General features: G+C 40.0%; 1 protein-coding gene across 2 annotated transcripts; it reads right to left on the bottom strand.

Annotated features, from left to right (window-relative positions):
* Nucleotides 1-749: 749 nt before the first annotated feature.
* Nucleotides 750-16323, bottom strand: LOC134803124 (zinc finger protein 62 homolog). 2 transcript variants are annotated; one of them, XM_063775832.1, is made up of 6 exons: nucleotides 16058-16323; nucleotides 14346-14867; nucleotides 13835-13960; nucleotides 9183-9305; nucleotides 5699-5820; nucleotides 751-4080 (listed from the first exon to the last, which is right to left on the bottom strand). In XM_063775832.1, exons 1-6 carry the CDS (start codon nucleotides 16175-16177, stop codon nucleotides 4002-4004), a joined length of 1092 nt encoding a protein of 363 aa, XP_063631902.1. In that variant the 5' UTR covers nucleotides 16178-16323; the 3' UTR covers nucleotides 751-4001. The 2 variants fall into 2 exon arrangements, with proteins under 2 accessions (XP_063631903.1, XP_063631902.1); XM_063775833.1 differs by lacking the exon at nucleotides 13835-13960 and having other exon boundaries at nucleotides 750-4080; nucleotides 16058-16322.
* Nucleotides 16324-26994: the final 10671 nt, after the last annotated feature.

Raw genomic sequence — 26994 nt, 5'->3', positions numbered from 1 at the left:
TATAATATCTTCTACAGTTTTTGAGATTATACGATTGTGCAGTATGACCTAAGTGCAATTATAATTAAATACTCAATGTCACACGTGATTGAGCTAAACCATGGAACAATCACAGAGACTCATAAAACTATCTTCATCTAAATTGGATACGCTTCAATCTGACAATATTATTCATTTATCGTGTTCGGGGCTTGTAACTGTGCATTTCACTTTTAGTTTTGAATTCGAAACTCATAACTCATCAAGTCATCATCTTCCTCGCGGTATCCCGGCAATTTGCCACGGCTCATGGGAGCCTGAGGTCCGCTTGGCAACTACATAATCCCGAGAACTGACATATTAAGCACTAATTTTTACGAAAGCGACTGCTATCTGACCTTCCAACCCTCTGGGTTGTAAAGTAGACCTTATCGGGATTAGTCCGATTTCCTTCACCGAAATGCGACTGGTAAATATCATTGATATGTATTTCATACATAAGTTCCGAAAAACTCATTGTTACGAGCCGGGGTTTGAACCGCGACCTCCGGATTGAAAGTCGCACGCGCTTACCGCTAGGCCAGCAGCGCTTCAACACTTATTTCTAACTACGAAATAAAAACACATAATTTATCAATAAATTGTTGATTCGCAGGTCTGTCTTTGCACCATAGAAGAATGGAGAGCGTCTAACTACCAGCTACCACACCGAGTGCGAGTTACCGCAGACTTAGTTTGTGTTAGTTAACCTTTTCGACGCCGTGTCAAACACAAAAGCCTCGGACGCCGCGTCACCGAAGTGTCAAAACTGAAATTGAACTTTATGCATATGCACGTAGGTCTATGTTGCTCTGTGGTCTGTGAGACTGTGACCGATTAATCCGTCTTTGGCGTCGGACCTGCGGTGCCGATATATCGGTCATTGGTGTCCAAAAGGTGAAACGTAGAATTACCCATTTTGGTTTGAAGATTCATTTAACTTTGTCATATTAAGATAAATTCAACGATGCCTTTCTGCGCTCTATGTTTAAGTAATGACGAGAAAGATAATTGGGAGGGACATTTAAGTAGCATCCTGCATTCAAACTCATTAGCTGCATATTTTATTTCGTTTGATTTCTGTGGCCGCATATTAACGTACAGAGTACGCGGAACTGACGGGGTGCAATTTTCCGTGCCTGAATTGTATATGCTTACGTTATCTTCAAAATCAGAAAACATCACAATAACAAACCTGCGTGGACACGTTCATTTGCAAGCAATCTTCACATATTACGCTAAATTTCTTTTAATTAAACACAATAAAGAGGATATTATACCATTCTCTTCAGAAAACTTTACAGTTAGTCCAAATATTAAATTTAACGAGTTGTATGAAAACGTTATTATTGATATTAATAAGAAAATCAAAAAATTCAAAGAACGCAACAGGGGGTGGACTTTCTTATATAATGCATATATAGAAATTATGTTAATAAATAACGACCATTAAAAGTGGACGACCGTTTCGAGTACTTGGGTACTTACTTAGCAATAGGGTCCCGTTTTTACCCTTTGGTTTCGTTTGGTTGGCCAAAGGGTAAAAACGGGAACCTATTACTAAGAATCCACTGTCCATCTGTCTGTCTGCCACCAGGCTGTATCTCACGAACCGTGATAGCTAGACAGTTGAAACACAGATGATGTATTTCTGTTGCCGCTATAACAACAAATACTAAAAAGTAAGTATGCGGTGGTAAAAATTGGCACTAACGGAAGGTCTTTAACATTTCGTACAAGTTACATGGCTCTAAATGGAACTTTAATTAACGATTACTCCTAAGATATTAATTTAAATTTTATGGTGTAAGGGACCATTGTAATCTGTATGCAGCAGACAGACAGACAGACTGCTGTACAGACATTCTAAATTCCTTTGGCAACTAGTAAAATGCGCTTGGACGCGGACTCGGTACGGTGGGCATCGTACAAAAGACTCAAAAGAGGATTATGTTTCACCTTTTATACTAAGTACGATGATTTTGGCTATTTTTAGTACCTTGTATATTATATAATGTAACGTAAATAATATAATAGTAGGTATGTGTATTGAAACAAAATATACAAAGATATTTTTTTTATTTAAGTACATTAACAGATTAAATCAAATCAAATTTAAATCGTCAAATGTATGAGCTATAAGAATATAAAAATTAAAATAACATTCTAAAATAAATATGCATCTATAAAATGGAAATAAGTTAAATTATTCGCACGATTGTTTCACATAAAAATTATTCTCAAATTTAATATCACGTTAAATAATATAAATGTTAGCTTATAACATTCTTTTCTGTTAGACCGTATTGCAATTCAAGCAACATTTTGTGAATTTCTGCTATTTTTAAGGAAGAATAACATGTAAATTTTCAATCAGAAATAAATGTTGTGGATCAAGCAAATCTTGTCAGTAGCAATGTAAAGCAAACTAAAGTAGGGCAACACTCAAAGAGTAGTATTGCGCTAAGATAAGCAGCAATGTACATCGAACCAAAACTTTTTATTTGCTAAGCGCGCCTTACGTACGTCAATTCAAATTGTCACTCGCGGTTTATTTTATTGAAAATGTTTGTAATTGTTATTAATATATTGTATTCTGTGTATTATAATGTTTGAAATTGATAATTGTTAAAAATGATTAACAAATTTGAAGATCCTAAAATAAAATTAGAAGCGGACTTTGCCGTAAAACAAGAATGTATGAATAAAATCATTGCTACTGCAGGTAGATGTCCTACTGGATTTTAATATTTTATTAGATTTCTCAGTTGGCACTGTAGGCATTCTAGACACCTAACCTTTGCTGAAGGTCATGCACAATCTTATTTAAAATACCTATTGGTATTTAATGGTCACATAGCAGAATATCTCTTGAAATAGAAACGATTCAGAATGTAAACAAACGAGATGATGGCTGTCATTCACGATCCACATTCCACAGATAAAACACAGACGACACGCGATTTTCGAATTATTCGAACACAGTGTTGCTAACCCGCGATTTTTCAAATTTGCCGCCGTTTGCTACTGACAAGATTTGCTTGACCCAGTATATCTTATCTGTCTATCATCGGGAAGGGAGACGGCATTCGTACTACATATTTCCCCTCTGCCGAAGCATAGGTACAACTGTACCTATAGCGATGCGTGTAGTGACTCATCCGTACACAAAAAGAGATCGAGGTGTGCAAGATTTGTCTTTGTCGTGTGTCATGTTCTATGTATTTGTGTCGTCATTACAGATTGGATTTTGTATGTAGTGAGTGAGAAGTGCGACTGTCACGTTTCCCCCCGCAAAAAATGGCAGAACGATTTATACGGTGAGGGGTGCCGATCTCGTTGCATAATAATTGATTGTCCTAATGTACTGTTACGCATACAATTCTTTTCGTATAATTGTTCTCCAGCTGAAACAAAGAGTATTTTGGAAAATACTTTGCATAGGTTGTGTAGAATAGGTTAGGTTAGGGTTGTTTTATAATCTTTCAGAAATGTTATTAGTTTTAGCACAATAACAATTATGCGAAACGATTTGCGCATCGTTTAAGTACGATAGGATACTGTACAATATTCTATAAGAACATCATGTAACTATAATTATGTATTCTTGCAAATAAATGATATTGATTGATTGATTGAGTTTTATGCGCAACATTACATTAGGACAATCAAGTACGGTAAGATATCGCTTAGGCTCCTCCCTTCCGACATGTCGGAAGCCGCGTTGCTCGAAGGTATTGCAAGACGCGCTTCATATATCCTAAGGCCATACAAATAAAAAATACAAAATTTGACACAGAAATTTGAACCTACAATGTAGGAAATAGAGTTGATTTTGCGTTGGTCAAACACTGAACGAAAAAAAGCAAAAGCAACTCTGTTCCAATCGATTATGATATAAATTTAATTGAACTGAATACTATAGGTAGGACCTTGGGCTTTAGGAGGATAGTCTAGTATACATATTATTGCTCTGAAGACTGTCACGCTATCTTACGCCGGATAATAGCGTCGGGCTCCGGAGGCAGCCCGTGGATTCGCTGCACGTGACGCGCTACGTTCCTGAAATAAAATATAAATAATAACTGGATAATATTTGATATATAAGAGCTGGCAGCTTTCTCGCACAACGTATTAGCATCGCAATACAGCGGGGAAATGCTGCCAGCGTCCTCGGCACCATGCCAAAGGGGCCTAATTTCTTAGACGTATTTTAATTTTATTTAGTATTCGTTTTTAGTTTTATTTTATAACTTTATTTTTCTTTTTATTGCATCTACCTGAAACTGAAAATAAATTAATATTAACTAATAAAATCGAATAGGTATTTATTATTTTGACTGTGATTCCCTCGCAATCCCTAATAATTTATGTCCTAAAATCACTTGCCCTAATGTTAGCCCTAACCACCAGGAAGAATGGGATAGTCTGACGGGTCTAAAGCATGCAAAGCTCTTTATGCAAGGAATAGACTCCGGCTGGAGCAAAAAACTTTGGAAACTTAGCAAAAGACAACTCCAAATCATAACGGGGGTGTTTACTGGCCATTACGGGGTCAAAGGATTTCTGGCCAAGATGGGACACTCTGACAACACCGATTGTCGTATGTGTGGCGAAGAGGAAGAGACAGTAAGACACTTAATGTGTGAATGTCACGCCCTCGCCAGACAAAGAATGAAGGACTTTGGAGCAGGATACCTGGAACCAAAGGACTTTAAAACGCTACCCATGAGCTCCATCATCCGACACATGGATATGGTGGGAAAAGCTCTTGAGTAGTTGACGGATCTCTTCTAGGGGGTAACTGCACAAAAGATCCCTATGGGTCGAAGTGTATCCGCAAGGGCCCCCGAAAACAATAAGATAAGATAAGATAGCCCTAACCACAGAATAAGTAATAGTACTACCGTACAGAAAGGACACTTCCTACAAAACCGAAGTTTGACAGCGATTCAGGGTCGAAACATGATATCCCTTTCTAACTTATGGATTTTGACAACCCTAAATAGTCGAAAGGGATAGTCCCTTTCGACTATTTAGGGTTGTCAAAATTCGAGCAATTATCTTTATTATCTGTGGTCGTGCACGCAAAGGGACGTCAAGTTGTGTCAACCCTCATAATTGCTCGGAGCAATGCTGAGCCTCAGGGGGCCGATTTTTGAATTTCGAGTGCTCGATTTCGTCACTCGAAAATCGGTGGAAAACAGCGTAATGCTGATTTTTGAAATACGAGCGATAGAAATTGGGAATCGAGTGGTATTGACCAATCGTTTTCAATTCTATTAGTAGAATTTAAATGCCGGGTACTGCAGATATTATTGAACGAAATACTCGAAACTCGAACGAAATCGAGCGGTCGAATTTCAAAAATCGGCTCCCAGCAAGATTCCCAATTTCTATCGCTCGTATTTCAAAAATTAGTGTTCGCCGTTTTCCGCCGATTTTCGAGCGACGAAATCGAGCGCTCGAAATTGAAAAAAATCAACCCCCTGTAGAGGAGAACATCCGGACATACAAAAGCAAAATGCTTGAGGCGAAACGTAGACCTTCGCTACGGTCAATCAGTATTCTAATATTGTTGTCCTGACTGATTCCTCAACTTTTGGTCTTTGTCACATAATTATATTAAGCTTGATTTTTGCTTTATTAACTAAACGGCAAAATGGTGGCCACATTTTACCTCCGTCTGGCGAAGCTGTTCTCGCAGAGGGTACACTGGAAAGTGTACCGCGGGGCTCGATGGCGCGCAGCGTGAATCCTCATCAGAGTGACGGATTTGAAGCGCGCCGGGCATACTGTACACTGAATAAATAATTTCAAAAAAGTAAATACATAAATGTGACGTTCCACGGCAAAAGGTACCTTATGGCGGCTGGCGCATACGTCGCATAGCACCGCAATATTATTGAAGCGGCGTTGATAATATCGTAAGCGCCAACCGCCATAAGGTACCTTTAGCCGTGGGACGTCATAAATAAAATCGATGTTCGAAATGACATATGGGAGCATTCTGTGAAATTGTCTACCGTTTGTCCCATACAAACGCGAATTTTCTGAAGATTTGCAGGTATAAGAGTTTCCTTTTTTATGACAAATGGTCAAAAATATGCACAGAAAAATAATCGCCTACTTTAATTGCCGAAAAAAGTCGCAACACAGGAAATAAAATGCGTTTGTACGGGACAGCCCATGGAATGCTGCTATGTCATATTTTCAATTTATTGGTTAAGTACCTAGAATGGCCGTGTTGCAAGAACGCTATATGCTGCATTTATTTACCAGTTATGAAAAAAAAAAATATTGAAAATTAACTACCTATGTGTTTTAGTTTCCTGCAATATACTTAGCCATTCTCCGAAGTTTAAAGGAGTTTAAAAAACACGGTGTATTACCAGAGGTCAGTTATTCTAGACGGTCAACCTCCATACAACACCAAGTTCCCCGCATTGAGCTAGGAACAAATTTCTTTAGTCACAACTTCTCGGAAAATAAGTCGTAGTGTGACTAAGGACGTATAATGAACCCTCGTGACCGTCAGCTGCCAACAGTTGAAAAAAATTGTCTTAGCTTCTCTAACGAAAATGTATTTATTGAAATTTTATTGTACAAATAACAATGTTAAAATGGCGGATTTAATTTCAAATGGTATCTTCTACCAGTCAAGAAGAAAAAATAATTTAAATGCCCTCACAGCCAAAACTAGTTTAAGTTTATTATGGATGTAAGTATGATGTTATTATGATGTTACCTCAACAGTCTTCTCAGGTACATGGTTATGGCGTGCATGTAATATTGTCATGTTGGCTAAGCCTCCTCTACAATTATCTCATGCGTAGGGCGTGATGGTACTGTAGATACGAGCTGCGATGCAAGTCAAATAACAGGATAGTAGTAGTTATGTATATGGTTTCGAGCGGGTGATGGGAGTAGAAGTCAAACACCTTATGTGTGATAGTATAAGAACGTATATTCTCTAAATGCCTGCCTATATATACACGTTAGGTTGCGCTGACACAAGCAATACGCGTTTATGTCGCAGTAAACCAAAGTGTTACTGCTAAACACTAAAAGTGGATATTTACCACATTACACCTCCCCCGAAAGTTCCTCTCACCGCCGGGGTGGCAGAAGAAAAAATTTAAACGCATGTTACTTGTTTACAATTTTTTCTGAAATCAATAAAAAAAAATGTTAATAAATTATATAGGTATAATGCAAACAATCTTTATTTAGCTTGACTTTATGTGTCGTATTAATGTCGTAGTCCTTGTAAAAAAATATCGTTATCTTTTAATAAGAAAATATTATCTTCACTTAAAATGTTATCATCTCTCAAACGTTAAAATATTAATTTACTTCCTTTTCTCATTAAATATAAATCTCGTTCTTTAAAAACGTTTACCTACTCTTCATCTTTAAAACATTTACTATTCAACTTTAAAACATTTAAAAACATTTGGTACTTATTCAACTTTAAAATATTCACTCTCGCTGTTTATAGTTACAGTACCCTATAAATCTCGTAATAAAAATAACTAATGCCGTATTGAGACGGAGTCCTAAGCTCCTAACATAATTAATGGGAATGGTTACCCAGGGCATGGTCACCCTATAATCAATACATCATGGGCTTACCCGAACTTCATAACTACACGCGGGATTGGCTACCCGAGGGCATGGTCACCCTAAAACACAACAATAGCGGCATATCAGGCCAGGCTGTACGGCTCTGCCTGTACCTAGAGACACAAATACATTAAGACTTAAAAGTCTCCTACAACTTTCACGGAGGATACTGTATATCACACTATGATCAAGTACGAAGGACTAGTGCTCTAGCTATAAGGTCACATTGTACGAATGTGCCTATTAAACTCCTTAAAACTTCTCAAACTTGTACCGTACTGTAAGGTTTTTTATAAAATAAACACTATTATTTAACTTCCAAAATTCAAAAAAAAATAATGTAATAAATCAAACTTTCGCTGTATATCAGGTGATCAGTCCGACACGTAGCTAAAGTATTAATCATTACTCAAAAACAATTAAATAATTTTATTGAATTGAGTTGTTTATTACTTAATCGTTATGCGATGTATCAAATTTCATTCATCGCTTATTAAAATATTCTAACTCGCGGCAGTCTCGCGGCCTAGTTAAGTTTTCTGTCGACGTGCGCACAACGTGTGGCACGCGCTGCAAATTGCAACATACATAATTGAGGACACTATTCGACACTTTTAATTTTTATATTATATTATGACTTCTTATGAAAATTATTTATGCTCGAAACGAAATTGAGTTTAGCGACAACCTTTAATAATTATGAATGATTTAAATATGACTGCTACTGAATTGGAAAAAAAAAATGCTGGCTTTTAGAGAAAATTAAATAAAATACTAAATTACACGTAGGATTTACATCCTATTGCTGCGTGGCTGGCCGTCCTCGGCTTCGTCTTCGTCCGGTCCGGTGCGAGTTCGCGACCGGCATTCTTGGCAGCTGTTGGCGCGGCCTGGCGAGCTGGCACCTCCACGTGGCACTTGACGCTTCATATGGCTGGCTGGCTCTGCTTCCGATGATTATGGTGGGCCGGGATTACCCTGGACACCTCTTGGTTTGCGAGCCGGGAAACCCTGGACAACGCTCTTCGATCTTCGCTCTTCTTGATTTCTCTTCTTAACTTGGTTTCCGTTTTTTGATGTTGGGTGGTTCTTCTTTTTTCTTGGTTCTTAATGCTGGTTGGTTCTGACTGCGTGAATTCTTGCGTTGAAAGTGTGATTGGTTTTCTGGGTTGGTCTTGAATGCGTTTGTTCTTCACTTCTTTTGTTAGTCTTGGTAGATTCTTTCTTCTTTCTTGAGTATTAGTTCGTTGGTTCGCTGGTCTGGGTCGCCATCAAATAACAGGAGAGATCTTGTTATGTTGTTTCGAGCAGTAGCAGGGAGTATGTATTGAAACACCTTATGTGTGATAGTATAAGAACGTATATTCTCTAAATGCCTGCCTATATATACACGTTAGGTTGCGCTGACACAAGCAATACGCGTTTATGTCGCAGTAAACCAAAGTGTTACTGCTAAACACTAAAAGTGGATATTTACCACATTACACAAGCTACACTGCTCGCATGAGTATGGTTTTCTCGCCTTCGTGAAATGTTACCTGAACAGTTTTCTCAGGCAGATGAATGGCGATGTGTTGTAGATAGGAGCTTTTCCTGTGGAAGCCCGCGCCGCACTGTTCGCACACGTAAGGTTTCTCGCCAGTGTGTAGCCTCTCGTGAATCTGGAACCATAACGACGGACTTGGAAGTTAAAAAAATATTGTTGTATTATTGCAGAAACGTCTGCAAACGGTACATGCTTTGAAATAGAGGAACAGAGAAGGATTCCATAATTGAATACCAAACGTAGCGAGGGATTCTAAAAAAAGAATCTTGAGCGTAGTGAAGGATTCAAGTGTACCGCCAAAGGCTAAAATAATTTTGCTACCAAGTGACACACACTGCTTTTAACATCACGGACGCTCGGTAGTTGCAGTATGAGCACTTAATTGTCAGTCTTCTCAGAGCCATGCTTTGCTCGACAGTGCATCACCAGCAGGCGACGGGTTATGGAGCTCACACTTCATACCTTGACTTGCTCCGCGTTGGACGCTCGGTAGTCGCAGTACTAGCACTTGTCAGTCTCGGAGCCATGCCTCGCTCGACAGTGCACCAGCAGCAGGCGACGGGTTATGGAGCTCACACTTCATACCTTGACTTGCTCCGCGTTGGACGCTCGGTAGTCGCAGTACGAGCACTTGTCAGTCTCGGAGCCATGCCTCGCTCGACAGTGCATCACCAGCAGGCGACGGGTTATGGAGCTCACACTTCATACCTTGACTTGCTCCGCGTTGGACGCTCGGTAGTCGCAGTACGAGCACTTGTCAGTCTCGGAGCCATGCCTCGCTCGACAGTGCATCACCAGCAGGCGACGGGTTATGGAGCTCACACTTCATACCTTGACTTGCTCCGCGTTGGACGCTCGGTAGTCGCAGTACGAGCACTTGTCAGTCTCGGAGCCATGCCTCGCTCGACAGAGCATCAGCAGCAGGCGACTCACACTTACCTTGACTTGCTCCGCGTTGGACGCTCGGTAGTCGCAGTACTAGCACTTGTCAGTCTCGGAGCCATGCCTCGCTCGACAGAGCATCAGCAGCAGGCGACTCACACTTACCTTGACTTGCTCCGCGTTGGACGCTCGGTAGTCGCAGTACGAGCACTTGTCAGTCTCGGAGCCATGCCTCGCTCGACAGAGCATCAGCAGCAGGCGACTCACACTTACCTTGACTTGCTCCGCGTTGGACGCTCGGTAGTCGCAGTACGAGCACTTGTCAGTCTCGGAGCCATGCCTCGCTCGACAGAGCATCAGCAGCAGGCGACTCACACTTACCTTGACTTGCTCCGCGTTGGACGCTCGGTAGTCGCAGTACGAGCACTTGTCAGTCTCGGAGCCATGCCTCGCTCGACAGAGCATCAGCAGCAGGCGACTCACACTTACCTTGACTTGCTCCGCGTTGGACGCTCGGTAGTCGCAGTACGAGCACTTGTCAGTCTCGGAGCCATGCCTCGCTCGACAGAGCATCAGCAGCAGGCGACTCACACTTACCTTGACTTGCTCCGCGTTGGACGCTCGGTAGTCGCAGTACGAGCACTTGTCAGTCTCGGAGCCATGCCTCGCTCGACAGAGCATCAGCAGCAGGCGACTCACACTTACCTTGACTTGCTCCGCGTTGGACGCTCGGTAGTCGCAGTACGAGCACTTGTCAGTCTCGGAGCCATGCCTCGCTCGACAGAGCATCAGCAGCAGGCGACTCACACTTACCTTGACTTGCTCCGCGTTGGACGCTCGGTAGTCGCAGTACTAGCACTTGTCAGTCTCGGAGCCATGCCTCGCTCGACAGTGCACCAGCAGCAGGCGACGGGTTATGGAGCTCACACTTCATACCTTGACTTGCTCCGCGTTGGACGCTCGGTAGTCGCAGTACTAGCACTTGTCAGTCTCGGAGCCATGCCTCGCTCGACAGTGCATCACCAGCAGGCGACGGGTTATGGAGCTCACACTTCATACCTTGACTTGCTCCGCGTTGGACGCTCGGTAGTCGCAGTACTAGCACTTGTCAGTCTCGGAGCCATGCCTCGCTCGACAGTGCATCAGCAGCAGGCGACGGGTTATGGAGCTCACACTTCATACATTGACTTGCTCCGCGTTGGACGCTCGGTAGTCGCAGTACTAGCAATTGTCAGTCTCGGAGCCATGCCTCGCTCGACAGAGCATCAGCAGCAGGCGACGGGTTATGGAGCTCACACTTCATACCTTGACTTGCTCCGCGTTGGACGCTCGGTAGTCGCAGTACTAGCACTTGTCAGTCTCGGAGCCATGCTTCGCTCGACAGAGCATCACCAGCAGGCGACTCACACTTACCTTGACTTGCTCCGCGTTGGACGCTCGGTAGTCGCAGTACTAGCACTTGTCAGTCTCGGAGCCATGCTTCGCTCGACAGAGCATCACCAGCAGGCGACTCACACTTACCTTGACTTGCTCCGCGTTGGACGCTCGGTAGTCGCAGTACTAGCACTTGTCAGTCTCGGAGCCATGCTTCGCTCGACAGTGCATCACCAGCAGGCGACGGGTTATGGAGCTCACACTTCATACCTTGACTTGCTCCGCGTTGGACGCTCGGTAGTCGCAGTACGAGCACTTGTCAGTCTCGGAGCCATGCCTCGCTCGACAGAGCATCAGCAGCAGGCGACTCACACTTACCTTGACTTGCTCCGCGTTGGACGCTCGGTAGTCGCAGTACGAGCACTTGTCAGTCTCGGAGCCATGCCTCGCTCGACAGAGCATCAGCAGCAGGCGACTCACACTTACCTTGACTTGCTCCGCGTTGGACGCGCGGTAGTCGCAGTACGAGCACTTGTCAGTCTCGGAGCCATGCCTCGCTCGACAGAGCATCAGCAGCAGGCGACTCACACTTACCTTGACTTGCTCCGCGTTGGACGCTCGGTAGTCGCAGTACGAGCACTTGTCAGTCTCGGAGCCATGCCTCGCTCGACAGAGCATCAGCAGCAGGCGACTCACACTTACCTTGACTTGCTCCGCGTTGGACGCTCGGTAGTCGCAGTACGAGCACTTGTCAGTCTCGGAGCCATGCCTCGCTCGACAGAGCATCAGCAGCAGGCGACTCACACTTACCTTGACTTGCTCCGCGTTGGACGCTCGGTAGTCGCAGTACGAGCACTTGTCAGTCTCGGAGCCATGCCTCGCTCGACAGAGCATCAGCAGCAGGCGACTCACACTTACCTTGACTTGCTCCGCGTTGGACGCACGGTAGTCGCAGTACGAGCACTTGTCAGTCTTCTGGTAGCCGTGCTTCGCTCGACAGTGCACCAGCAGCAGGCGACGGGTTATGGAGCTCACACTTCATACCTTGAATTGCTCCGCGTTGGACGCGCGGTAGTCGCAGTACGAGCACTTGTCAGTCTTCTCGTAGCCATGTCTCGCTCGACAGAGCATCAGCAGCAGGCGACTCACACTTACCTTGAATTGCTCCGCGTTGGACGCGCGGTAGTCGCAGTACGAGCACTTGTCAGTCTTCTCGTAGCCATGCCTCGCTCGACAGAGCATCAGCAGCAGGCGACTCACACTTACCTTGACTTGCTCCGCGTTGGACGCTCGGTAGTCGCAGTACGAGCACTTGTCAGTCTCGGAGCCATGCCTCGCTCGACAGAGCATCAGCAGCAGGCGACTCACACTTACCTTGACTTGCTCCGCGTTGGACGCTCGGTAGTCGCAGTACGAGCACTTGTCAGTCTCGGAGCCATGCCTCGCTCGACAGAGCATCAGCAGCAGGCGACTCACACTTACCTTGACTTGCTCCGCGTTGGACGCTCGGTAGTCGCAGTACGAGCACTTGTCAGTCTCGGAGCCATGCCTCGCTCGACAGAGCATCAGCAGCAGGCGACTCACACTTACCTTGACTTGCTCCGCGTTGGACGCACGGTAGTCGCAGTACGAGCACTTGTCAGTCTTCTGGTAGCCGTGCTTCGCTCGACAGTGCACCAGCAGCAGGCGACGGGTTATGGAGCTCACACTTCATACCTTGAATTGCTCCGCGTTGGACGCGCGGTAGTCGCAGTACGAGCACTTGTCAGTCTTCTCGTAGCCATGTCTCGCTCGACAGAGCATCAGCAGCAGGCGACTCACACTTACCTTGAATTGCTCCGCGTTGGACGCGCGGTAGTCGCAGTACGAGCACTTGTCAGTCTTCTCGTAGCCATGCCTCGCTCGACAGAGCATCAGCAGCAGGCGACTCACACTTACCTTGACTTGCTCCGCGTTGGACGCTCGGTAGTCGCAGTACGAGCACTTGTCAGTCTCGGAGCCATGCCTCGCTCGACAGAGCATCAGCAGCAGGCGACTCACACTTACCTTGACTTGCTCCGCGTTGGACGCTCGGTAGTCGCAGTACGAGCACTTGTCAGTCTCGGAGCCATGCCTCGCTCGACAGAGCATCAGCAGCAGGCGACTCACACTTACCTTGACTTGCTCCGCGTTGGACGCTCGGTAGTCGCAGTACGAGCACTTGTCAGTCTCGGAGCCATGCCTCGCTCGACAGAGCATCAGCAGCAGGCGACTCACACTTACCTTGACTTGCTCCGCGTTGGACGCACGGTAGTCGCAGTACGAGCACTTGTCAGTCTTCTGGTAGCCGTGCTTCGCTCGACAGTGCACCACCAGCAGGCGACGGGTTATGGAGCTCACACTTCATACCTTGACTTGCTCCGCATTGGACGCTCGGTAGTCGCAGTACGAGCACTTGTCAGTCTTCTCGTAGCCGTGCTTCGCTCGACAGTGCATCAGCAGCAATCGACGGGTTATAAATTTCTTGCCGCAATGCTGGAAAACAGATTTTTCAATAAACAAGACCAAGAAAAGTCTGTACTTTACGATTTTGATAAGCATACGCAGTGCATGTGTCACGGTCTCACGTTATGCGGCAATATGTCACGTCATAATTTCATAGAAGTTTGACGTTTAAAATAAGACTTGAAGAAGAAGAAATACGTTTATTTAACGCTACAACATAGTACATGAAAAACCTATAGAGAAAGCTCTTAGGGCCGATACAGACAGATTGCAACCCGACTGCATCTTGTATGGAAACTGCAGTTGGCGTGCAGTTCCCATACCTATTGCAGTTGGCTTGCAGTCCGTCCGTTTTAGCCCTTAGGGTGTATTCAGGTAAATTCAGAAATAGGGTAATCCCGAAAATCATACATACCTCACAAACCACATCAAAACCAGTATGTATTTTATAATGATTCCTAATCGACAGTTTTGACGTCAAGATCTTATGGCAATATTCACATTCTATTTCTTCTTTTACCTTCTGTCCGTTCATCTCTTTCTTTTTAACCCTCCTCTTTTTTACTTCTTTTTTAACTTTTTCTAAAATAACTTTATTATCTGTGGTCTCTTGTACTTTGTTTTCGGTTTCTATATTTTTTATATCGTCTATATTTTCTGTACACTTATTATCTAAAGTTTCTTCTGATAATTGTAGTGTATTTAAGGTAATATTGTCATCATAGTCTTTAAAATCATCATCTACATATTCTGAAATATCTATAGATATTGTATCTGGTTTGTTAAATTCTTGTTTTATGTTGTGAGTGTTATCGTTAAGTCTATTTCGGAGTGTTATTTGGGCGAGTTCACATTTTTTACGGAACTTCATTGTTTCATTTATGAATGATACGCAGGGCTGGCAAACTTCTTGAGGTAAACAGTCATTAACCTCAACCTAAAACAGAGTTATAATATTTCAGAATTAATTATACAAATAAATAAAATAATCTTTGTTGAATTTATTAATATAAAGCAAATAATTGATCTGATTCTGAGTCCGAATATGTTAATAGATCAATAATACATACTACATCATAACAAAAATATATATGTCTGTAAAACATAGCAAAATACATTATAAAGTTAGAAATACAAATAATTTTTTATGTTTAACTTGAATTGTTTTCTGGTACTTATGGTTACTTAGGGCATACTGAAAATTCCTGGGCTGGCCACTTAGAAAAAATAAGAGATCTCATATATCAGAATCCAGAAACTTTCAGTATGGCCCACATATCAAAAAATACCTGATATTAGGCTTGTGTTGGTCATGAACGAAGGGCTGTTAACTAAAGGAACTAAATCTTTTTGCATGCTCTTAATCAGTCTTTAGGTCCTTTAGTTCAGTGGGATTGGTGAGCGCTTGACATGAGAGAAACAGAAAATAGACTGAATGAAATGGTTCACAATGATGCTGGCACGAGTGTGAACGAGATAAAAGAGTGACAAATAGTTGTAAATCAAATATTTATTTCTATATACATCATTTAATTTTTGTTATTGTGTCAAGCTTTTTAATGCTAAACCGTACAACTTGAATCGTAATTCAGTTGTCAAAGGACTAAATAAAACTACTGTAACATCGACATTCGACACATATTCATTCCCAGCTCTCAACGACCAAAATGAACTAAAGGAACTAAAAGACCAAACTAGTTGGATTGACCGAGAGTGGAGCACTCTCTGTAGTGACCAAGTAGGCACAAGCCTACCTGATGGGTATTTCTTTGGTATTTCTATTTAAAGTTGTACCAAAGTTAGAAATGGGAATTTTTATATTATTTCTACTCAGAATCACGAACTTTTTCCATTTTTACTAAGGAAAAAAGTGTCGTCACAATTTTCGGTGCGTTTGGTTACGGTTTTCAATACAACCTTCTATGACCGTATTTAACAAAACGAACAAAACAATTTTTATGAAATTTTGGGGACACTTATTTTCTCGTATTAGGATCGAAAGAGCTCGTGATTCTGAGTGGGAACAGTATAAAAATTCCAAAATCTAAAATGCAAGTAGGGGATATAACTTCAAATAGAAATGTTCTGATATGTAATTATATGAATTTTAGAGTATGTTTAACTTACCTTGACTCCTGTAGCAATTAATATGACATTTGTATAATGCTCACTGTGTTCTGTTTGTAAAAATATTGGGCTTAAAGAAGCGGTGCCGAGGCATGTTCTACAACAGTTCCACGAACTCATGTCGAGCTCCAATCACTTAAAATTACCCCAAAAACTTAAAACGAAAGCGTTTTAAGTTATCACAAAGTTCTGCCTCGGTTGTATAAGCAAAATAAAGGCAAAATAACATCTATGAGAAAGTGGCGAAGCTAGATTTTTTGTTTTCATTCCATTGTTGTTGTGTATGATATGACGGCATTGACAGCTCAAATAATTCACCAATGAGAATTTAGCTAGCTAATTTATTGAACTCCTATTGGTCGAAATTCATGAGGCGTTTTTAGAAACCTTAAACTTATCAATTGATTGCTGCTCGAGCGTCATGATGGAAAGTGTCAAGCTGACTTAAGAGCAGATACTGCCACCTAGTGTCGGGTAGCATAACTAAGATTCTTTGCGGTCAGCTCATACATGCTTATTTTAATTATTTACTCTGAATAAACTCATACTAAGATTAATATAGTTTGTCAAAGGACTGTCTCATTTCAAACATAGACAGAGAAAATTGTATGATTCAATTTTTGTCTTACACTAGTACTAGCACCCAAAAGAAAAGGATTAGTATAGTTTTCCTGGTTCTCACTGACTGACAAATTGGTTTGACCAACTATATGGGTATTTTTATTTTAACTTGCACTTTGAAGCGCGACTTAACCCATTCAGGGCCAGCGACTCAGCGTATGGGTCATGCTCAAACAGTTCCGCAGGGCCAGTGACTCACATGTGAGTCCTGAATAAATTCTGATTTAAACTTAAACGAAACGTAATTTGATGTAATAACGTAAGTACCATATAAGCTAACAACCATTTCTATAAGGCATATTAGGATACAAAATTATAAACACGTTTTTTTTAATGAAAACAGGGTCTCGAATATTCAAGTTTGATTTACTATCAGTGCAATATAGTACATATACTGAAATTCTAGATACATAATGCGATGCAAGCAAACAGAAAGATCTATATTTAAAAAATACAAAAATATATATATTTCAGAAGTTATTGACAGGGCTCAAGGTATGGGTCACCGTGGCCTGGCGCTACTTGTAAAAACTACTAATGTTTCCGTAGCAGGCTAAAATAAACTTTATTGGCTGGTTTTAAAGCTTATTTCATGTTGAAGCTGTTTGATATTGTACCATTTTACAACAGATTACTGTTTGGATGATGGTAAGCAACAATTTGTAGGAACCAAGCCGTAGTATAATAATATTTTGTTTTGTATGAGGGGTAAGGCAACGAGGATTTTCTCCCACTGTACTTTTATGTCATAATATTTGGTGATTGTTGTATTGTATCTTAGGCAATTACCTAGTAACAATGATGTTAATTTTTTTCGTTTCAATATAGAACAAGGCGGTTGAAACAGTCACCACTAACTAATATGTATTGTATTACAAATAGTTTGTGACAAATATTTACAAGTTTTTTCCAGCATCGTGGTTTCTACGGCAGATTAGAAAGTAAGTACTATAATACATTTTAAGTTGTCTATTGTTACTAATATAATGGCGTTTACCAAAACAAAGTTACATGACCGACCAGGTTTAAGTTTATTGGACACACTTGGACAATAAACAAGGAATGCACCCGAGCGGCGGCGGCGGTATTATCTTTCATGTGGTATTTGTCACAAGAGTTCAAGATGTGATTCATCCCATCCTCCCTATTAGAGATGTATTTTGGAGTAACATGGAAAATATTATTAGTCACGATTTATTCGTTGGCGACTTTATACTCCTCCTGTGCTGTTTAGTGATTTCGTATTTTGTGACCATGGCTATGGATTACCGGAATTTGAACCCGCCTAACCTGACCGACTGTGCTATGAACTGGATCGGGATATCGGGAAACGGGTCTAATTTAACTTCCAAGATTTGCCCCAAAAAACAACAACAAAAAACACGGCAAGTTAAATAGAATCAGACCAAGCTAAGTTGGCAGCGATTTTGATAGCACAGGCTGAGTACCTAAGTGTAATTTAAATGTCAAACTTATATGAAATTATGACGTTTAACTTAACACTTGCACAGGCTGGGCTATAAAAATTGCTGCCAACTTAGCTTGTTCAGACATTAAAGGCTTGTAGAAAGTAAAAATATCCACTCCTACAAACTGCAATAATTAGTTTATTTTTTGATAGGCACAGAAAATCGGTGGTTAGTAAAAATGTTGCATAATGCTGTCCAACTGGCCGGCTTCATAAGCGGCGATTTATTTACCGTTCGCGCCAGGCTCGAGACCCATAAGCTGAGTCATACGTTTTAGCTAAAAACGGTTTGTATGGTGGCCTGGCGTATTGTGTACGCTCGGCGGTTCGTGGCCATGAATGGGTTAAGTCGTGTTTCAGTAACGTCTAACCGTTACATTCCTGACAAAATGTATGGGATTTGACATTGACCTCAATTTTGTAACGATTGCTAACCGGCCGATAAAGGTGCACAGTTAAGTGAAAATGCCCATATACTTGTTGGGCTGCGCCCATAACAGCGTCGACACAATTCGCTATGAGCGGATAAGGGAATAAAGGGAAAGAAAATAACACCACAAATTACATTACAAAATGCTATTTAATAAAAATTACACATTATAAACATTATATATGTACTGATCAATAAAAATAACTATTCAAATATTCAATAATATACAAGAAATATAAATAAGCTGCTAAATTAAATGCCAGTTGTTGTTTTTACAAAAACAATATCTAATAACCGCCATACAGTTTCTTTGACACTCTGCGGCACGACAAAGAAAATGTGTGAAAACTATTTCTACATTAAACAATATGGCATGGCTTTACTTTAACCTGTAGCCGCCCATACGTCAAACCTTGCCAAGCAAAATGGAATTTTATTTTGTCAACACAAAGTTCAAATTAGAATGGAACAGGAGATCTTTTTATAGGTCTCTGGGCGGCTAGAGGATAAACGTAGAAGAGATCCAAGCTAACCCTGCGCGAGCAAAGTGTGGCTATACGTCATATTTTCACAGAAAATTTCCATACTCCGTCGCTTACCACTAGTCACTGACTGTCAACACTAATTTATTTTCTATAGGTACATCTCGCGTGCACTAATATGTCAGTACGAGCGAGATGCATAGAAACTAAGTTACGTAGAAGCTAGCGTATATGTCAGTGTTGATACTGTCAGTGACTCGTGGTACGGGTACAAGTCAATGCAAGTTTAGCCGAGTCGGATTTTCCCCTTAGTTTGGCAAAATAGTTCAAGCCTCGATCTCTGTCGATGACACATTCATCATCAAAACATAAAAAAATTCGACAGTTACCTACCTAGAGTGGCGTAGCGTGAACTAATCTAGCCGTGGGCGAAGTCGCATCTGCGAGGCCCTTTTTTTCACTGTGCCTGAAGGGGCCGCGCGCGAGGCCCCCCTTGGGGCTCGAGGCCGTGGGTGACGGCCCACTAGCTACGCCACTGGTTACCTACTTTTTAGGTTGGTTATTTGTTATTTTCTTATGTTAGCTGCTTTAAAGCTAAATATAGGTTACAAAGTAATCTTAAATGTAACCAAAAATAATGTTTCAACAACCAAAATGTGACAGAGTATAAATTGAGTATTACTTCATTAATAGTTAACATATTTACATGTAATATTGGCAGAGGTCGCTGTTAATTCATTGGTTTATCCGAAAATATGTATTTGTCCAATAAAGTCTAATCGCCGACTGTACTTAGGTTTCGTACCAAAAAGGTACAAAAGGCAAAGGTGCGACTCTGTCCGTCCGTCTGACACATCGCTAAATACCTCGAGAACTACATAAGCTATCGATTTAAAATTTGGAATAGTCATGAACAACGCTAACCCAACACATAGAAAGTACTATTTAACCTTTTCGACGCCGTGTCCAACACAAAAGCTGTCACTCGGACGCCACGTCACCGAAGTGTCAAAACTGAAATTGAACTTTATGCATATGCACGTAGGTCTATGTTGCTCTGTGATCTGTGACCGATTAATCCGTCTTTGGCGTTGGACCTGCGGTGCAGATATATCGGTCATTGGTGTCCAAAAGGTTAACATATACAGTCATGTAATTGCAAGACGATTATAGATGCAAGCTCAATCAGGAGGTTGTGTGGCTTTATTTGATCCTTTAGTCAACTTCGGTATCCATCATCAAAATATTTTCAATATTTTCACGGTCCAAATCCTTACCTACCACTAACGTCTCTAATGATAACAGAATCCTCAGCCAGAACCTAAATTAAATATTAAATAAATGCATTTCCTTTAAGTAGATGGACCTACTTATTTTATAGAAATTAGAGATGCAACGGATAGTTGTTTGGCCGGATACCGGATATTCGATTTATCGACTGTCGATATTCGAAGTAGTGTCAACCCTAATAATTGCTCGGGGCAATGCTGAGCCGAACGGAGCCGAGTTTGCCCGAAGGGAGGAGTTTCGCACCCCGGTAGTGTTTAAATTGTTAGCTGACAGTACGGGCGGTGGTACATAAGTCTAGAATTGCTCAAAAATATCTTACACACAAAATTATATTGAGTTTGTACTTCAAATGGAATTTACTTGAGTTTCGACTTTCATTGGTTCGTATTATATTGTTAATAATTTAGATTTTATGATTATTACGTGTAGAAAAAATGGCTAATAACCATTTTTAGGTCGGAAAACAAAATAAATAGTACGAAAAGTAACTACCATTCTATTCATTAGGTAAATATTTTGTCCTAAAATTCGTAATTAATATCAATATCACGTATAATAAAAATTATATGGCTTAATAATGTTATAATTATGACTGTGTTTATGACAACGTAGTATGACTACAATATGTTAGGACTATATAGTACAGTCAGCATTAGAAGTGGTCATAAATATCGCAACACACAAGTGTACAAATTAACCCCCTCATTCATAAAACTTAACAGGACTGATTTAGTTAAATGTTTTATCCATTTCTTACAAATACATAAGTCAAAATGACAGATAAGGACAAACGATTATTAGCTAATAAGGAGTATTACTGCAATGTTCTGCCGCCAGAGTGCAGCACTAATTTGTTTAGTAAACCATAGAGAACTTATACATACTAGGCCTAAAACAGTTTTTTGACAAGTTTTCACTATGACATTGATGCACCAAGGCGGTTTTGTTTACAGGTGGCCTACCGCGAAACGCGAAAATCAGGATTTCTTTATCTGCCTCTCTATCGATCGAATAAGCAGAAACCGAACTTTCGATTGTCGTGTTTCGCGGTGGGCCATGTGATTGACCTAGTGACGCATGATGTGTCATTGATGATGTCAATAAGGTTTGTTTACTGTATGTGCTAGTAGTGCCACCAATGCAGAGCTTTACCTAATATTCCCTATTTTGATTTGTAGCGCGTTTATGAATAAGGGGGTTAGACGATATGATTTGTCAATATCAAAAAAACATACGCATCGCGAACTACATATAAATAATGTATAAACATCAATTTTATTTTTATTATAATACATTTATAATTTTCTACGTATACTTGGTTTAGCTTAGCTTTTCAATTTTAGGATCTACAGTAGGGTGAAACGTCGTTGTATTGGAAAAAATAAAAAAATATATTTTTAATGCGGAACCCGTACAAAAAATTGCAGTTTGTTATGTAGATTATAGTGAATATACGTGGGACATACTGAAAGTTTCTGGATTCTGATATATGAGAAGACTTATTTTTTCTAAGTGGCCAGTCCAGGAATTTTCAGTATGCCCTAAGTATCAAGTTTCAAAATAAACACTACTTTTAGCCCTCTTGGTTGTCTGAGGGTGACCATGGTTTGCTGTTTTTTAAATTTATACTATTTTTTATTCCACACCACCATCCTCATGTGCGTTTTAACCGGGATCCCACTGCTTTGAACCACAGTGGGTCCACGGGTATTCTTTTTACCCGTTGTCCCACCGTTCTAAACAGTGTTCGCCAGTGGGTCTACGGGTAATTTATTTTTACCATGGTCCCACCAGACTGTTTGTTTTGAAAAACCTTTCCTTCGCAACTTAACTAGACGGAACTCCTATTTCTGGGCGGTTTGCCCTTCGAGTATTTGAAGCTGCCAAACGAACCTAACCTACCTACCTACGCTTTTTTCTCCAAAGTGTAATATTTTCACGGACGTCACACTATATCAATAGGTAGGTTAGGTTAGTTAGGTAGCTTCAAATACCCGAAGGGCAAACCACCCAGAAATTTCACGGGGCTCCGTCTAGTTTAGTTGTGAAGGAAATGTTTTTGTAAAGAAACAGTACGGTGGGTTAATTTACCACGCGTGGTAAATAAAAGAACTAATTCGACCAAAATGCCGCGGCAAAATACAAACGGCGTTGTAAATAAGGTATTTTACATAATGCCGGACAGTTTACAATTTGCCTTCGGCATTTTACAAACGGCGGATTCTTACAAAATGCCTGCAACATATACAGTATATGCCTAATACATATAATACATGGCGGTCAAACTTAAACGCAATTTTAATGATTTGAAAGGTTATTGAACTTTGTTATCATTTTAATAATGAAACGTCATTAAAATGGATATGTAATACAAAGAGGTTAGGTAAACGGTACTAAGCATTGTAAAAAAAAAATTCAAGGGGACTTTATATTCATGGACAAATTTAGAGGAATGCAAAAAATGGTTTAATTGCTAGATTACAGCACCAAAAGCGATTTCAAAATTAGTAATTAAACTTTTTTTTGCATTTCTCTAAATTTGACCATGTGTGTAACTGTGTATTATGGACCGGCGGGTCCGTGTCAGTCTTAGAGCATTTAATAACTGGAGTGGCCATTAAGATATTACCCCTCTGGCAAAAAACTTGCACAATCGTGCAAACTTTTGTATGGACTGACATGGCTATTTGTACGTTACGTACAAATAATGTAGAAATAGCAATACATTCGACGTCCCCTCCCCGCAAAAATCGGCAGACTGTTTCGTAAAGAAAATGACAGCGATGACATCTCCAGTTACTAAATGCTGTAAGGTGCCAGTGTGAGTAAAAAGTACCCACCTTTTATAAACGATTTCTTTTTATAAATAAGAATAGTACGCATATAAAAAACTTAGTGATTCGCAGCAACACTCTTAGGAAGAAACTTTTAAACAATGTTTAAACACTATTCGAAATAAAGTTGTAAACGATATCAAAATAATAAAAAATAAATGAAAAAAATTTAATGACAATGGCACATGCTACTCAATTCCATATTAAACATAAAAGGAAATATATTTATGATTCATTTATATCTACACATTAAATACGAATTTTATAATATTGGAAAGATTTTGGGATTATTCTTATATCGAATACTGTCAAATTTAACATCTGTCAGTAAATTTGACAGTTACTAGTTCTATTGAATTTGGACTGCTGTTATAAATACATTAAGAGGAAAGGGGCCGCTTCTTCATACAAACGTAGGCACCATTTTCCTCTCTTGATATTGACATTATGGAAAATTATTTTTACATAATTTTGAAATATATTAACCAATATTTTTACACCATTTTGAGATATACTAACCATAGTAACCATAGATGTCCCTTCGATGAACTTTTCTTAGATTTTTTGATTATTGTAAGAATTAGGAGCTTAAAACAAATTCCATACAAATTCTAAAATGCCTCTTTTAACTCTTCGAAAAAATCAAGCAAAGGGGCATATCTGTGGTTAATAGAGTTAGACCAAGAAAAGTCTGCAGCTATTTTGATAGCCCACGCAGTGCAAGTGTTATTTATACGTCATAATTTCATAGAAGCTTAACGTTTAAAATAACACTGGCACTGCGTGGGCTATCAAAATCTCTGCAGACTTTTCTTGGTCTAACTCTATACATCAAATTGTGTCAAAGTATTTTCAATAATGTAGAGTACGAGCTATTAGTATTTCCTATCCGAATCAACATAGGTGATTTCGAGACAGCGGGACAGATGGCGCTGTTGTCCGGATGGCCGAGTGGTCTAGGCATCTGCCGCCATTACAGAGGACGCTGGTTCGATTCCAGCCCCGGGCACTGGAGGCCTTGGGTCTTTTTTTTTCGTTAATGACATCTATTTCAGTTTATTATTCTTATAAGTGTTTCTATTTGAAATAACATATTTTGATAAAATAATTTTACTTGTTTCCAAATAGGATAAATCGCCAGTAACTGGCCGGTTTTAGTAACTGGCCGCCCTATACTAAAATGAATTCTATTCACCTATAAACAGAATTCATTTTAGTATAAGGTTTCAATAACTGGCCACCTTATACTGAAAATGAATTCTATTTACAGGTGAATAGAATTCATTTTTGTTTAGGGTGGCCAGTTCCTAAAAGTGGCCAGTTATTGGCGAATTACCCTACATAGTCAAAAAGTTGACCGACTAAATAGATATATTGGCAATTCTTTTTACTTTTTTATGCCAATATTTTTTATGTATTTCTTAAAATATTTCCTTGTCCAAATCCAATAGAACATCGGAACCACATCGAAAACGGTCTAGCCTTACCTACGCGTACAGTACACGTTATATACAGGACCTGTATTACTCCATAACGGCTAACATTAACTTATACCAAATGAGAATATTGAGAATATTTGGGTTTCAAACAAATTATGTATTTAAGGTCTGTCCAAATTGAAAATAATATTAAAAATGAGAGCATTTGATGAGCTTCATCAGATATTTATTTATATTTGTTTATTTTGTCATGAAAGGATTTAAAATATGCATTAACATTTTTGGGGATAATTTTGAAGGTAAACACAAAGAGAATTTGAAATAGATAGTTACTGTCATGGTAAATTATGTAGCTACAGTACATTTACTGCCATCTTTCGACAGAGTATAAAACTGTTAGAACGCCATTTGACTTTGATCCTTATTCTTTCGCTGATATGTGTTAACTTGTTAAATATTAATAATAACGCCATCTACTCGAGAGTAGGCTGAAGGTTATGGCGCCATCGCTCGGAAACATTGCACCATACCTTTGGCCTACAGTCGAGTAGATGGCGTTAATATTAATATTTAATAAGTTAACACATATCAGTGAAAGAATAAGGATCAAAGTCAAATGGCGTTCTAAAAGTGTTAATCTTCTGTCGAAAGATGGCAGTAAATTTTACAGTGGCTACATAATTTACTTTGACAATCCGTCTCTATAGACTCTGTTCTCTTTGGTAAAAGTAACTGATAACTTGCCTTTACTTGTTGTCCATATGACTAAATAAGTACTGAAAGCACATTAATTTCAGCATATTTGCTGTCGAAATTTTGTAATTTAATTTTTCCCTCGTTAACCTCTTCGACGCCGTGTCAAACACAAAAGCTGTCACTCGGACGCCACGTCACCGAAGTGTTAAAACTGAAATTGAACTTTATGCATATGCAGGTCTATTTTGCTCTGTGGTCTGTAACCGATCAATCCGTCTTTGGCGTTGGACCTGCGGTGCGGATATATCGGTCATTGGCGTCCTAAAGGTTATCATAAAACTATCAGAATGCTCTACAAATTGAGCCCCAAAATTATTAATAAATATATTAAACCATCTGGACAGACCTTTACAATAAAACAAATATTATAGGTAAAAAAGTTAAGTAAAGTCCCTCTTGTATGTACCTAGTTGTGACATTATATATTTATCATTTATTTCAAATAATAAATATTCATATTAAAATGGTATGTTGTAGGGTAATTCGTCAATAACTGGCCACTGGCCACCCTAAGGCCTAAACTAAAAATGAATTCTATTTACCTATAAACAAATTCATTTTAGTAGTAGAAAAAAATACACCGTGTGCTCACTCCATACATCAGTTTTAGTACCAAAACGACTATTATTTTCGTAGTCGACATCTAGCATCGAATAGCGGAACTATCAGTACTGCTACTTGACAATAGATGTTCCGACGACCGAAAAGTCTAATGCTCAACAATTTTCATTAACCGGAACTCTATTTTCAACTCCTTCTGCTTTTAATATATGTTGTAAATTATTGTTCAATACAGTATCGAGTAGCGGTACTGATAATTCCGCTACTCGATGCTAGATGTCGACTGCATAAATAAAATAATAGTCGTCTTGGTATCAAAACTGATGTATGGAGTGAGCACTCTATTCTTGCTATATTTCTCTATGCCTAAAGTAGTGAGGTGGAAATCTTACAAATACGTGATATTATATAAATTATATAATTGAGTCGCTTAACTTCAAACTCGGGTAAATCCATCTGTCAGATTATGCGATTTTGGTATTAAGAAAAGGTAATAGGGTAGATATTTGCTGAGAGGGTCGAATGGATTTACCCGAGTTTGAAATTAAGCGACACAATTTAAGTAAAATCTGGGTTTTATAGTATAAGAGAGAGTAGTTTACGAGTTGAGAAGAGTCGCCTAGGAGAACCAACCTTGGCTATGAGTGACTTTAAAACGAGTTACCCAGCAAGCAAGAGGAACTACTACTTAAGTTTTTCTATAATAAGTTCCATTTTAAACTCAAAACTAAAAATCCCATTTGAAATGTCGACTTCGGCCCACTGGTTTCACCATAGAGATATAATTAAGCATAGAGTGCTGACTCCATACATCAATTTTATTACCAAAACGCTTATTATTTTCGTAGTCGACATCTAGCGTCAAGTAGCGGAATTATCAGTACTGCTACTCGATAATAGATGTCGCGACGAACGGAAAGTGTAATGCTCAACAATGTTCAGCTAGTATTATAACCGGATTAATCGGAACTCTATTTTCTGCTTATAACATTAGTTGTAAATAGGGAGTATTACTGCAATGTTCTGCCGCCAGAGTGCAGCACTAATTTGTTTAGT

Source organism: Cydia splendana, chromosome 26 (genome assembly GCF_910591565.1).
Source record: "Cydia splendana chromosome 26, ilCydSple1.2, whole genome shotgun sequence".
In the NCBI taxonomy this organism is placed as follows: domain Eukaryota; kingdom Metazoa; phylum Arthropoda; class Insecta; order Lepidoptera; family Tortricidae; genus Cydia; species Cydia splendana.
Note: the sequence above shows the minus strand (reverse complement) of the source record. Positions and strands in the feature narration are given on the sequence as shown.